Here is a 14,704-nt window from a genome sequence, read left to right as displayed (position 1 = left end):
GTAGCCCATCGTTCCCATAGGCCCCGTCCCCTCAGGCCCCGCCCCCTGTATAGGCCACGCCCCTTACATGGTGCCCGCCGTTCCCATAGGCCACGCCTCTTCGCTCAGGCCACGCCCCCTACACAGACCACGCCCCTTATATATAACCCATCGCTCCCACAGGCCACGCCCCTTTTACATACCCAGCGGTTCCCATAGGCCACGCCCCTCCATCAGGCCACGCCCCCCTGTGAAGACCACGCCCTTTATATGTAGCCCGCCGCTTCCGGAGGCCACGCCCCCTCACTCAGGCCACGCCCCTTATGTATAGCCCATCGTTCTCATAGGCCACGCCCCCTGAGCAGACCACGTCCAGTATATGTAGCCCGCCGTTCTCATAGGCCACGCCCCCTCACTCAGGCCACGCCCCTTTTACGTAGCCCTCCGTTTTCCTGAGACCACGCCCCCTCACACAGGCCACGCCCCTTATATATAGCCCGCCGGTCTCATAGGCCACGCCCCCTCACACAGGCCCCGCCCCCCCGGAAGCGCGCGCCGGTGCCCCCCCCCCCCCCCCCGCCATGCGCCCGGGCTCCCGCCGCCCCCGGGCCGCGGGTTCGAGTCCCGGCGCCGCCGCTCTGCCGGGGCCCGGGCCGGGGCGGGGCTCGGGGCCGGGACCGGGACCGGGATCGGGGCTGGGATGGAGGCTCCGGGCTCGGCTCCGCCGCTTCACCCGCCTCCCGGCCCCGTTCGTGGCCCTCGCGGCCGCCGCCGCCGCCCTCCTGCTGCTGTTCGGCCTCGTCGGGCCCCGCGGGGAACCGGGAACCCAACCGGTGAGGGGGGAAGGGGGGGGCCTAGATCCTCCTGGGGTCCCCAACACCCCCTAAACCCCCTCCAGACACCCCTAAATCCTCCTGGGGACCCCAACACTCCTTAAACCCCCTCCAGACACCCCCAAATCCCCTCCAGACACCCCCAAATCCCCTCCAGATACCCCCAAATCCTCCTGGGGGACCCCAAATCCCTCCTCTGACCCCCCCAGAGCCCCTCCAGACACCCCTAAATCCTCCTGGGGTCCCTAAACCCCCTCCAGACACCCCTAAGTCCTCCTGGGGTCCCTAACACCCCCTAAATCCCCTCCAGACACCCCCAAACGCCCTCCAGATACCCCCAAATCCCCCTGGGGGACCCCAAATCCCTCCTCTGACCCCCCCCGAGCCCCTCCAGACACCCCTAAATCCTCCTGGGGACCCCAACACCCCCTAAACCCCCTCCAGACACCCCTAAATCAGCCTGGGGGGCCCCAAGTCCCTCCCCTGACACCCCCAGAGCACCTCCAGACACCCCTAAATCCTTCTGGGGACCCCAACACCCCCTAAACCCCCTCCAGACACCCCAACCCCCCCTGAGGAATGCCAATTCCCTCCTCTTACACCCCCAAAACCCTCTCCAGACACCCCTGAACCCCCTGGGGGATCCTTATTTCCCCCCCAGCCCCCCTAAATCCCTCTCCCGCCACCCCCAAACCCCCTCCAGACATCAACAAACTCTCGGGGGGGACCCAAAATCCCTCCCTGACCCCACCAAAGTCCCTCCAGACACCCCCAAACCCCCCAGGGGGACGCAAAATCCCTGCCCCAAACACCCCAAAACCCTCTTAGGGGACCCCAAGACACCCCAACCCTCTCTAGACACCCCCAAACTGCAAAGGGGACCCAAAATCCCTCTCCTGACACCCCCAAATCCCCTCCAGACACCCCGAACACCCTCTGGGGGACCCAAAATCCCTCTCCCAACACCCCAAAACCCCCTCCAGACACCCTCAAACGCCCTCCAGACACCCCCAAAACCCTCTGGGGGACCCAAAATCCCTCTCCCAACACCCCCAAATCCTCTCCCGACACCCTCAAATGGCCTCCAGACACCCCTAAACCCCCTCCAGACACCCCCAAACTACCAAGGGGACCCAAAATCCCTCCCCGGACATTCCCAAATCCCCTCCGGACACCCCCAAAACCCTCTGTGGGACCCAAAATCCCTCTCCCAACACCCCAAAACCCCCTCCAGACACCCTCAAACGCCCTTCAGACACCCCTAAACCCCTTCCAGACACCCCCAAACTACCAAAGGGACCCAAAATCCTTCCCGCAACACCCCCAGCTCCCTTCAGACACCCCAAGACCGCCCTGGGGGGACCCCAATTCCCTCCCCAACGCCCCGAGACCCCTTCCAGACCCCCCCAGACCCCCCGGGGACCCCAATTTCCCCCCCTGTGCCCCCCCCAAAGACTGACACGACCCCCTCAGCCTCCCCCAGAGCCGGCGCTGGGGGCGTTGCTGGCGCCCCTCGACCCCCAGCGCCTGCGGGAGCGATTCCTGCGACCCCTCCTGCGGGAACGGGTGCCGGGGGGACCTGGAAGCCGTGATGCTCGCCAGGTAAGGACCCCCCCAAGCTCAAGGTGACCCCCAAAACCCCAAATTCGGGGTGCAGGCGAGCGCTAACGGGGTCCCGTTTGCCTCCTCAGCACATCGCGAGGTGCTTGGGGGCCCTGGGGGCCGGTTGGCACGTGGAGTCGGACGCCTTCGAAGCGGAGACGCCGCGGGGGCTCGTGACCTTCACCAACGTGGTAGCCACGGCGGCCCCCGATGCCCCCCGGCGCCTCGTCCTCGCCTGCCACTACGACACCAAAGTCCTGGCCCCGGAGCGTGGGGGCCACCGAGTTTTCGTGGGGGCCACCGATTCCGCCGTGCCCTGCGCCCTCCTCCTCGAGCTGGCGGCCGCGCTCGACCGCCCGCTGCGCAGAGCCAAGGACGCGGTGGGTGTCGGGGGGCAACGGGAACCCCACCCTCCCGGGGATCTGTGGGGAACCCCTGGAGCACCCCAAGAGCCCCTCTAGAACCCCCAGGAGCCATGGGAAGCCCTGGAGCCCCCTCAAGGAGCACCTCTGGAGCCCCCAGGGATGCCTGGAGCCCCCCTAGAACTCCCGAGTCTCCTCTGGAGCCCCCTCAGGATCCCCTGTGGAACCCCCAGAGATGCCTGGAGCCCCCCCAGGATCCATGGGAACCCCTGGAGCCCCCCAGGATCCCCTCTTGAACCTCCAGGGATGCCTGGAGCTCCCCAAGAACTCCTGAGTCTCCTCTGGAGCCCCTCGGGATCCCGCCTGGAGCCCCCAGAGATGCCTGGAGCCCCCCCAGGGTCCCCCCTGGAGCCCCCCCAGAATCCATAGGTCTCCTCTGGAGACCCCAGGATCCCCTCTGGAGCCCCCCAGGACTCCTGGATCCCTTCTGGAACCCCCAGGATCCCCCCTGGAGTCCCCAGGGATGCCTGGACCCCCCCAGGATCCTGTCTGGAGCCCCCAGAGATGCCTGGAGCCCCGCTAGGGTCCCCTCTGGAGCCCCCCCAGAATCCATATGTCTCCTCTGGAGACTCCAGGATCCCCTCTAGAGCCCCCCAAGTCTCCTAGATCTTCTCTGGAGCCCCCCCAGGATCCCCTCTAGAGCCCCCCAAGCCTCCTAGATCTCCTCCAGAGCCCCCCAGGATCCCCTCTAGAGCCCCCCAATCCTCCTAGATCTCCTCCGGAGCCCCCCAGGATCCCCTCTAGAGCCCCCCCACCCCCGGCCTCCTGGATCCCCTCTGGAACCCCCAGGGATGCCTGTAGCCCCCCCCCCCCCCCCCCAAATCCAAACTCCTGGGGTCCCCACAGGGCGCGGAGGTGACACTGCAGCTGCTTTTCCTGGACGGAGAAGAAGCCTTTGAGGAATGGAGCCCCCGCGACTCCCTCTACGGCGCCCGGCACCTGGCGGCGAGGATGGCGAGAACCCGGCACGGACCCCACGGCACCCAGATCAGCGCCATGGTGAGGGGGGGGCACCCCGGGGTGTTGGGGGGCACCTAGGAGGGGCCTGGGGGCACCCAGAGGAGTTGGGGGGCATCTAGGAGGGGTCTGGGGGCACCCGGTGTTGTTAGGGGGCACCTAGGGGGGTTCTAGGGGCACCTAGGAGGGGTCTGGGGGCACCCAGGGGTGTTGGGGGGCACCTAGGAGGGGTCTGGGGGCACCCGGTGTTGTTGGGGGGCACCTAGGGGGGTTCTAGGGGCACCTAGGAGGTGTCGGGGGACACCCAGAGGTGTTGGGGGGCATCTAGGAGGGGTCTGGGGGCACCCGGTGTTGTTGGGGGGCACCTAGGGGGGTTCTAGGGGCACCTAGAAGGGGTCTGGGGGCACCCAGGGGTGTTGGGGGGGCACCTAGGAAGAGTCTAGGGGCACCTAGTGGGGGTCTGGGGGCACGCGGTGGTGTTGGGGGGCACCTAGTAGGGGTCTAGGGGCACTCAGGGGTGTTGGGGGGCAGCTAGGAGGGGTCTAGGGGCACCTAGTAGGGGTCTGGGGACACCCAGGGGTGTTGGGGGGCATCTAGGAGGGGTCTGGGGACACCCAGGGGTGTTGGGGGGCATCTAGGAGGGGTTTGGGGGCACCCAGGGGCATTGGGGGGCATCTAGGAGGGGTCATGGGGCACCAAGGCGTGTTGGGGGGTCACCTAGGAAGGGCCTGGGGGCACCCGGGGGTGTTGGGGGGCACCTAGGAGGGGTGTTGGGGGGCACGCAGGGGTGTTGGAGGGCACCTAGGAGGTGTCAGGGGGCACCCAGGGGTGTTGGGGGGCACCTAGTGGGGGTCTGGGGGCACGCAGGGGTGTTGGGGGGCACCTAGGAGGGGTCTGAGGGCACCCAGGCATTTTGGGGGGCACCTAGGAGGGGTCTGGGGGCACCTGGTGGTGTTGGGGGGCAGCTAGGAGGGGTCGGGGGCACCCAGGGGAGTTGGGGGACACCTAGGGAGGGTCTAGGGGCACCTAGGAGGGGTCTGGGGGCACCCGGTGGTGTTGGGGGGCACTCAGGGGTGTTGGGGGGCATCTAGGAGGGGTCTGGGGGCACCCAGGGGTGTTGGGGGCACCTAGGAAGGGTCTGGGGGCACGCAGGGGTGTTGGGGGGCATCTAGGAGGGGTCGGGGGCACCCAGGGGAGTTGGGGGGGGTCAGTGGGGGTGTCCCCCCCGTCACTGCCCCCTCCCCGCTGTCTGCAGGAGCTGCTGGTGCTGCTGGACCTGCTGGGGGCGCCATTTCCCGCCATCCACAGCCACTTCCCGCCAACCCTGAAATGGTTCCTGCGCCTCGTGACCATCGGTGACAGCCCGGAGGGGACAGGGCGGGGGGGGGGGGGGACAGGGAGGAGGGGGAGGGGACAAGGGGATGGGGACAGGGATGAGGGAACAAGGGGACAGGGAGGAGGATGAGAGGATGGGGACAGGGATGAGGGAACAAGGATGGGGACAGGGATGAGGGTGAGGGGACAAGGGGATGGGGACAGGGAGGAAGGGGACAAGGGGATGGGGACAAGGATGAGGGCCAAGGGGACAGGGATGAGGATGGGATGAGGGGACACGGGCACAGGGATGAGGGGACACGGGAACAGGGAGGAGGATGAGGGGATGGGGACAAGGAGGGGCATGAGGGAATGGGGACAGGGATGAGGGAACAAGGATGGGGACAAGGATGAGGGAACAAGGGGACAGGGATGAGGGGACAAGGGGATGGGGACAGGGATGGGGGACACGGGGACAGGGATGAGAATGAGGGGATGGGGACAGGGATGAGGGTGAGGGGACAAGGGGATGGGGACACGGATGAGGGGATGAGGGGACAGGGATGAGGGGACAAGGGAATGAGGACATGGATGAGAGGACATGGGGATGGGGACAGGGAGGAGGAGACAAGGGGTGAGGGACAAGGGGACAGGGATGAGGGACAGGGGGACAGGGAGGAGGGACACGGGGATGGGGATGGATGAGGGGACAAGGATGAGGGGACACAGGGATGGGGACAAGGATGAGAATGAGTGGATGGGGACACGGATGAGGGGACAAAGGGCCAGGGATGAGGGGACAAGGAATGGGACAAGGAGGCAGCTGGGGGGGTCACAGAAGGTTCTGTCCCCGTGTCCCCAACCCAGAGCAGCAGCTGCGGCGCCTCGGCCTCCTCCACGCTGGCCCCCAGGATCCCCCCTTCTTCCGCCTCAGCCCGGCCCCGGGCCCCGTCGAGGACGACCACGTCCCCTTCCTGCAGCGAGGTGACATCCCGCTTGTCCCGGGAAAGGCTGGGACCCAGGGGGGCCTCAGATCCTGGTGGGACACGCGGCCCCGGAGCAGGATTCGCTCCGTGGGGCTCAGATCCTGGTGGGATGTTCCTCCCCGGAGCAGGATTCGCTCCGTGGGGCTCAGATCCTGGTGGGATGTTCCTCCCCGGAGCAGGATTCGCTCCGTGGGGCTCAGATCCTGGTGGGATGTTCCTCCCCGGAGCAGGATTCGCTCCGTGGGGCTCGGATCCTGGTGGGATGTTCCTCCCCGGAGCAGGATTCGCTCCGTGGGCCTCGGATCCTGGTGGGATGTTCCTCCCTGGAGCAGGATTCGCTCCGTGGGGCTCGGATCCTGGTGGGACGTTCCTCCCCGGAGAAGGATTCGCTCCGTGGGGCTCAGATCCTGGTGGGATGTTCCTCCCCGGAGCAGGATTCGCTCCGTGGGGCTCGGATCCTGGTGGGATGTTCCTCCCTGGAGCAGGATTCGCTCCGTGGGGCTCAGATCCTGGTGGGACGTTCCTCCCCGGAGCAGGATTCGCTCCGTGGGGCTCAGATCCTGGTGGGATGTTCCTCCCCGGAGCAGGATTCGCTCTGTGGGGCTCGGATCCTGGTGGGATGTTCCTCCCCGGAGCAGGATTCGCTCCGTGGGGCTCAGATCCTGGTGGGATGTTCCTCCCCGGAGCAGGATTCGCTCTGTGGGGCTCAGATCCTGGTGGGATGTTCCTCCCCGGAGCAGGATTCGCTCCGTGGGGCTCGGATCCTGGTGGGATGTTCCTCCCTGGAGCAGGATTCGCTCCGTGGGGCTCGGATCCTGGTGGGACGTTCCTCCCCGGAGAAGGATTCGCTCCGTGGGGCTCAGATCCTGGTGGGATGTTCCTCCCCGGAGCAGGATTCGCTCCGTGGGCCTCAGATCCTGGTGGGATGTTCCTCCCTGGAGCAGGATTCGCTCCGTGGGGCTCAGATCCTGGTGGGATGTTCCTCCCCGGAGCAGGATTCGCTCCGTGGGGCTCAGATCCTGGTGGGATGTTCCTCCCCGGAGCAGGATCCGCTGAGCTCCCGTCTCTCCGGTCTCTCCGCAGGCGTCCCGGTCCTTCACCTCATCCCGACGCCGTTCCCGGCCGTGTGGCACACGCTGGAGGACACCGAAGCCAACCTGGACCCTGCGACCATCGCCGACCTCGCCAAGATCCTCGTAGCCTTCGTGGCCGAGTTCCTGCGGCTCTGAGCCTCCCCCAGGGCCCTTTTCCCGTCTCCGGCCGCATCCCAAACCCTCCGAAAAGGATAAAAACCAAACCAATCCCATATTTTATTCCTCGTACCATACGAAGCCGTTTTGGGTACCTGAGCATCGATTTTTGGGCCAGAACTGCTCATTTATTTCGCTCGAGCTCCCATTTTGGGGGCCAGAACACTGATTTTTGGAGCCACAAATACCTTTTTGGGGGCTGAAAAGTGATTTTTTGGGGCAGAAAACTCATTTTTTGGGCCAGAACTCCCATTATTGGGGCCAGAACACCACTTTTAGGGCCAGAACGGTGATTTTTTGGGCCAGAAGATTGATGTTTGGAGCCAGAAATCCCATTTTTGATGCCAGAACTCTGATTTTCAGGGCCAGCACACTGACTTTGGGGCCAGAGCGCTGATTTTTAGAGTGAGAACAACGATTTATGGGGCAGAACACTGATTTTTAGACCAAGAACAATAAATTATGGGGCAGAACACTGATTTTAGACCAAGAACAAAGATTTTGGGGGCCAGAACAAATTTTTTTTGTCAGAAAACAGATTTTTTGGGGGCCAGAGCACCAATTGTAGTTCCAAACCTCCCATTTTGGGGGCCAGAAGAATGATTTTTGGAGCCAGAAATACCTTTTGGGGGCTGAAAAGGGATTTTTTTGTGCGAGAAACTCATTTTTTGGGCCAGAACTCCCATTATTGGGGCCAGAACACCACTTTTAGGGCCAGAACGGTGATTTTGGGGGCCAGAAGGTTGATGTTTAGAGCCAGAAATCCCATTTTTGATGCCAGAACTCTCATTTTCAGGGCCACCACACTGAATTTGGGGCCAGAGCGCTGATTTTTAGAGTGAGAACAACGATTTATGGGGCAGGACGCTGATTTTTAGACCAAGAACAATAAATTACAGGGCAGAACACTGATTTTACAATGATTTGGGGGGCCAGAACAAATTTTTTTTGTCAGAAAACAGATTTTTTGGGGCCAGAGCACCAATTGTAGTTCCAAACCTCCCATTTTGGGGGCCAGAACACTGATTTTTGGAGCCAGAAATACCTTTTTGGGGGCTGAAAAGTGATTTTTTGGGCCAGAAAACTCATTTTTTGGGCCAGAACTCCCATTATTGGGGCCAGAATACCACTTTTAGGGCCAGAACGGTGATTTTTGGGGCCAGAAGATTGATGTTTGGAGCCAGAAATCCCATTTTTGATGCCAGAACTCTCATTTTCAGGGCCACCACACTGAATTTGGGGCCAGAGCGCTGATTTTTAGAGTGAGAACAACGATTTATGGGGCAGGACGCTGATTTTTAGACCAAGAACAATAAATTATGGGGCAGAACACTGATTTTAGACCAAGAACAATGATTTGGGGGGCCAGAACAAATTTTTTTTGTTAGGAAACAGATATTTTTGGGGCCAGAGCACCAATTGTAGTTCCAAACCTCCCATTTTGGGGGCCAGAAGAATGATTTTGGGGCGAGAAATTTCTTTTTTGGGGAGCCAGAACATCAAGTTTTGTGCGGAACGCTGGTTTTTCATAGAATCATGGAATCACCAGGTTGGAAAGGACCCAACGGATCATCGAGTCCAACCGTCCCCATCGATCACTGACCCGTGTCCCTCAGCACCTCGTCCACCCATCCCTTAAACCCTCCAGGGTTGGGGACTCAACCCCCTCCCTGTTCCAGGGCCCCTTTCCATGAAGAATCTTCTCTTGATGTCCCATCTGAGGCTCCCCGGGTGGAGCTGGAGGCCGTTCCCCCTCGTCCTGTCCCCTCGGGAGAAGAGCCCAGCTCCCTCCTCTCCACAACCTCCTCGCAGGGAGTTGGAGAGAGCAACGAGCTCTCCCCTCGGCCTCCTCTTCTCCAGCTCCCTCAGCCGCTCCTCTTCTTCTCCAGCCCCTTCCCCAGCTCCGGGCTCTTCTCCGGAGGCTCCAGGCCCTCCAGGTTCTCCTCGGGGCCCAGAGCTGCCCCCAGGATTCGAGGTTGGGTCTCCCCAGAGTCCAAGGGAGAAGAAGCAAGGAAGGAACCAGCTTTATTGCCCGGGGTTGGGGGTGGGGGGGTCACAGAGCGTGTGGCCTCCGGGTGGGGGTTTGGGGGGTCCCTATTTTCCGGCGATGAGGGGGTTGCGGAGGACGACGATGACGGAGTCTCCGCGCAGGAACATCTTGGAGATGTAACGGTCCTTGTTGACGGGCTTCGATTTCTTCTTCCCCTTCCCGCTCTTGGGCACCTCCGTCCACATCTCCTTGACGTTCTCCAGGACCATGTTGCAGTGCCTGGCGGGGGGAAGGACAAGAGGTCAGGGAGGGGACACACAGCTTTGGGGACCCCTAATGTTGTGTCCCCCCCACCCCGTGGTCCCCAACATCCCTTTGGGTCACTCCTCGGGTTCCTCCAAGGCTCCCAACATCCCCTCGAATCTCCTCAGGGTTCCCCACGGCTCCCGGTGTCCTCCCCACGGTCACAGGGGAGTCCCCTAGTGTCCCCTCAAGGACCCCAGCGTCCCCCAGCATCCCCTTGGGTCACCCTGGGGTCCCCCCAATGTCCCCTTGGGTCACCTCAGGGTTCCCCATGGCCCCCAGTGTCCCCACTGGTCACCTCAGTGTCCCCCAGGGTCTCCCCAAGCCCACAATGTCCCTCAGATTCACCTCTTGGGAGCCCCTCATGATCCCAGGGTCCCCTCACAGCCCTCAATGTCCCCTTGGGTCACCCTAGGGTCCCCCCAATGTCCCCTTGAGTCACCTCAGGGTTCCCCACGGCTCCCAGTGTCTTCCCCAAAGTCACGGGGTGTCCCCTAGTGTCCCCTCAAGGACCCCAGCGTCTCCCAGCATCCCCTTGGGTCACCCTGGGTTCCCCCCAACGTCCCCTTGAGTCACCTCAGGGTTCCCCATGGCCCCAGATGACCTCCAGAGTCCCCCCATGACCCTCAATGTCCACTTCGGTCACCCTGAGGTCTCCCCACGGCTCCAAATGTCCCCTTGGGTCACCTCAGGGCTCCCCATGACCGCCAGTGTCCTCCAGGGGTGACCAAAGGGGTCCCCTCCATGGTCCCTAATGTCCCCTCGAGTCACCTCAGGGTTCCCCACAGCCCCCAGTGTCCTCCTGGGTCACCCCAGTGTCCCCTCCACAGCCCTCAATGTCCCCTTGGGTCACCTCAGGGTTCCCCATGGCCCCCAGTGTCCCCACTGGTCACCTCAGTGTCCCCCAGGGTCTCCCCAAGCCCACAATGTCCCTCAGATTCACCTCTTGGGAGCCCCCCATGATCCCAGGGTCCCCTCACAGCCCTCAATGTCCCCTCAGGTCACCCTCGGGTCCCCCCAGTGTCCCCTCGGGTCACCTCAGGGCTCCCCATGGCCCCCAGTGTCCTCCAGGGTCACCCCAGTGTCCCCCAGGGTCTCCCCAAGGCCACAATGTCCCTCAGATTCACCTCTTGGGAGCCCCCCATGATCCCAGGGTCCCCTCACAGCCCTCAATGTCCCCTCGGGTCACCCTAGGGTCCCCCCAGTGTCCCCCTGGGTCACCTCAGGGTTCCCCACGGCTCCCGGTGTCCCCTTGGGTCACTCCTCGGGTGTCCCTCTGTGGACCCCGATGTCCCCCAGGGTTCCTTCACACTCCCCAGCATCTTCCAGGGCCACCTTGGAGTCCTCCAAAGCCCTCTCAGTGTCTCCCAGGGTCCCCAAAGTCCTCTTGGGTCACCCTGGGGTCCCCCTCGCAGCCCCCACCATGTCCCTCCGTGGTGGGACACCAAGGGAGACACTGGGGGGACACTTAGAGATGTGTTTGGGACGCCCTGAGGACATCGAGGGGGGACACGATGGGGACACCGTGAGAGATGTGGTGGGGACTCCATGGGGACGGGCTGGGGACAGGCTGGGGGACACCATGAGGACACTTGGGGACACGATGGGGACGTGATGGGGACATAACGAGAGATGTAGTGGGGACACCATGGTGGGGCCAGGCTGTGGGACACCTTGGGGACACCATGAGAGACGTGGTGGGGACACTATGATGGGGCCAGGCTGAGGGACGCCATGGGGACACCATGGGGACACCATGAGAGAGGTGGTGGGGACACCATGATGGGGCCAGGCTGTGGGACACCTTGGGGACACCATGGGGACATGATGGGGACACCATGAGAGAGGTGGTGGGGACACTACGATGGGGCCAGGCTGAGGGACACCTTGGGGACATGACGGGGACATCATGAGAGACGTGGTGGGGACACCATGGTAGGGACAGGCTGAGGAACACCTCAGGGACACGATGGGGACACCATGAGAGAGGTGGTGGGGACACCATGGTGGGGCCAGGCTGAGGGACACCTTGGGGACATGACGGGGACATCATGAGAGAGGTGGTGGGGACACCATGGTAGGGACAGGCTGAGGGACACCTCGGGGACATGATGGGGACACCATGGGGACACCATGAGAGAGGTGGTGGGGACGTCATGGTGGGGCCAGGCTGAGGGACACCTTGGGGACATGATGGGGACACCATGAGAGACGTGGTGGGGACACCATGGTGGGGCCAGGCTGTGGGACACCTTGGGGACACCATGGGGACACCATGAGAGACATGGTGGGGACACCATGATGGGGCCAGGCTGAGGGACACCTTGGGGACATGATGGGGACATGATGGGGACACCATGAGAGACGTGGTGGGGACGTCATGGTAGGGACAGGCTGAGGGACACCTCGGGGACACGATGGGGACACCATGAGAGAGGTGGTGGGGACACCATGGTGGGGCCAGGCTGAGGGACACCTTGGGGACATGATGGGGACACCATGGGGACACCATGAGAGAGGTGGTGGGGACGTCATGGTGGGGCCAGGCTGAGGGACACCTTGGGGACACCATGGGGACACCATGGGGACATGACAGGGAAGCCCTGAGAGATGTGGTGGGGACACCATGGTGGGGCCAGGCTGAGCCCCACCTTGGGGACACGATGGGGACACCATGAGAGAGGTGGTGGGGACGTCACGGTGGGGCCGCACTGAGGGCCACCCTGGGGCCACCGTGGGGACAAGGGTCACCTGTCGAAGGCCTTGACGCGCCCCAGCAGCTTCTTGTTGTTGCGGCAGTTGATGAGGACCTGGGTGTTGTTCTTGACCGACTGGGTGAGCACCGAGAGGGGCCCCGTGTTGAACTCCTCCTCCTCGCGCTTCTGCAGCTCCTCGGGCGTCATCTCGCTCTTGGGCTTGTTCAGGAGGCTCCTGCGCGGGGACACGCGGAGGGGACACCCGATGGGGACATTGAGAATGGGGACATCCGATGGGGACATTGAGAATGGGGACACCCGATGGGGACATGGGGATGATGGGGACAGCAGGGATGGGGACAGCAGGAACATGGACATCAGGATGGGGATGTTGGGGATGCGGACATGGGGATGGGGACATGGGGATGGGGACATGGGGACATTAGGATGGGGACGCTGGGGATGGGGACATGGGGGATGGGGACACCAGGAATAGGGACATGGGGATGGGGACAGTGGGAATGGGGACATGGGGATGGGGACATGGGAACATGGGGATGGGGACATGGGGATATGGGGACAGAGGGGATGGGGACATGGGGACATGGGGATGGGGACAGCAGGGATGGGGACATGGGGGATGGGGACATTGGGGATGGGGACATTGGGGACATGGGGACATGGGGGATGGGGACATGGGGATGGGGACATGGGGATGGGGACAGTGGGAATGGGGACATTGGGAATGACGGGGACACCAGGAATAGGGACATCGGGATGGGGACACCAGGGATGGTGGGGACACCAGGGATGGTGGGGACACCAAGGTTGGGGACATTGGGAATGGTGGGGACACCAGGAATAGGGACATGGGGATGGGGACATGGGGATGGGGACATGGGGACATTGGGGATGGGGACACCAGAAATGGTGGGGACAGCGGGGATGGGGACATCGGGAATGGTGGGGACACCAGGGATGGGGACACCAGGAATAGGGACATCAGGATGGGGACACCGGGAATGGCGACATTGGGAATGGTGGGGACACCAGGGATGGGGACATTGGGAATGGCTGGGTCACCATGAATGGGGACAGCGGGGATGGGGACATGGGGATGGGGACACTGGGAATGGGGACATCGGGAATGGGGACATCGGGGATGAAGACAGCAGGGATGGGGACATTGGGAATGACGGGGACACCAGGAACAGCGGGATGGGGACTCCGGGGATGGGGACATTGGGGATGGGGACACCAGGATGGGGACATCGGGGATGGTGGGGACACCGGGAATGGGGACACCAGGAATGGTGGGGACACCAGGAATAGGGACATGGGGAATGGGGGGGGTTGGGGACACCAGGAACGGCGACACCAGGACTAGGGGTGTGGGGACACCGGGGGCGGGGACCCCGTTCCCTCCCTCCCCCACTCCCCCCCCCCCTCACATGGTGGCTCCGCTCCGCTCCTCGCGGCTCCGCTCCCGCCCGCGCAAACGCTTCCGGGTCGCTTCGCGGCGCCACTTCCGGTTGGCGGGTGAGGGGGGAAGGGGGCGGGGCCTGAGGGGAGAGGGGGCGGGGCCTGAGGGAAGAGGGGGCGGGGCCTGAGGGAAGATGGGGGCGGGGCCTGAGGGGAGAGGGGGCGGGGCCTCGACCCGCTCCGGGCGGGAAGCGCGTGGGCGCCTGGGGAAGGGGGCGTGGCTTAAGCAGGGGGGCGTGGCCAATGGGGTCTAGGAGAGGAGGTCGAGGGGGCGTGGTTTGAACTGGGGGCGTGGCCAGAGAATGGGGGCGTGACCAAGGTGGGTCCTGGCGAGGGGGTTGGCTGGTTGCCAGGGGGCGTGGCCTAGAGGTTGGGGGCGTGGCCTGAGCCAGGATGGGCGTGGCCGAGTGGGGCAAAGTGGGCGGGGCTTAAGGGGGCGGGGCTTAGTCTCGGCCACGGTGGCGCCGGGGGGTGGGGGGCGTGGCCTAAGCGCCTGCCTAGGCCTGGCTGCTTGCCAGAGGGGGCGGGGCTTAAAGGCAGCAGGGGGCGTGGCCTGGGAGGCCCTCGCTGTGGAGGGGGCGTGGCCAGAGTGGGCGTGGCCTACGGTCGCCGATGGGTGCGTGGCCCAATATATTGGGGGGGGGCCCCGCAGCGTGCCAGGAGGGGGCGTGGCTTGAGCCGAGTGGGCGTGGCCTCAGGGGGCGTGGCCTCAGGGGGCGTGGCCACAGAGGGGGCGTGGCCACAGAGGGGGCGTGGCTGAGGCTGGGGGCGTTGGCCGGCAGCCAACGAGGAGGAGGGGGGCGTGGCCCGGGGGGGCGTGTCCGGGGAGGGGGGCTCGGGGGAAGGGGAGGGGGGGGGGCCCGCAGGGTTGTTGTGGGGGGTGGAGGAGG

At 63.9% G+C, this 14,704-nt stretch overlaps 2 protein-coding genes across 2 annotated transcripts; one reads left to right on the top strand and one right to left on the bottom strand.

The window, feature by feature from the left end:
- Positions 1–560: 560 nt before the first annotated feature.
- On the top strand, positions 561–7,409 carry QPCTL (glutaminyl-peptide cyclotransferase like). Its single transcript, XM_069882682.1, has 7 exons — positions 561–812; positions 2,286–2,414; positions 2,504–2,794; positions 3,683–3,835; positions 5,049–5,148; positions 5,975–6,091; positions 7,177–7,409. The coding sequence occupies exons 1-7, from the start codon at positions 561–563 to the stop codon at positions 7,320–7,322; spliced, it is 1,188 nt and encodes a 395-aa protein (XP_069738783.1). The 3' UTR covers positions 7,323–7,409.
- A 1,942-nt stretch (positions 7,410–9,351) lies between these two features.
- Positions 9,352–13,872, bottom strand: SNRPD2 (small nuclear ribonucleoprotein D2 polypeptide). Its single transcript, XM_069882672.1, has 3 exons — positions 13,784–13,872; positions 12,388–12,567; positions 9,352–9,612 (listed from the first exon to the last, which is right to left on the bottom strand). Coding segments are annotated over exons 1-3 (357 nt in total). The 5' UTR covers positions 13,786–13,872; the 3' UTR covers positions 9,352–9,437.
- Positions 13,873–14,704: the final 832 nt, after the last annotated feature.

This window comes from Phaenicophaeus curvirostris, unplaced genomic scaffold (assembly GCF_032191515.1).
Source record: "Phaenicophaeus curvirostris isolate KB17595 unplaced genomic scaffold, BPBGC_Pcur_1.0 scaffold_277, whole genome shotgun sequence".
NCBI lineage: Eukaryota > Metazoa > Chordata > Aves > Cuculiformes > Cuculidae > Phaenicophaeus > Phaenicophaeus curvirostris.
Note: the sequence above shows the minus strand (reverse complement) of the source record. Positions and strands in the feature narration are given on the sequence as shown.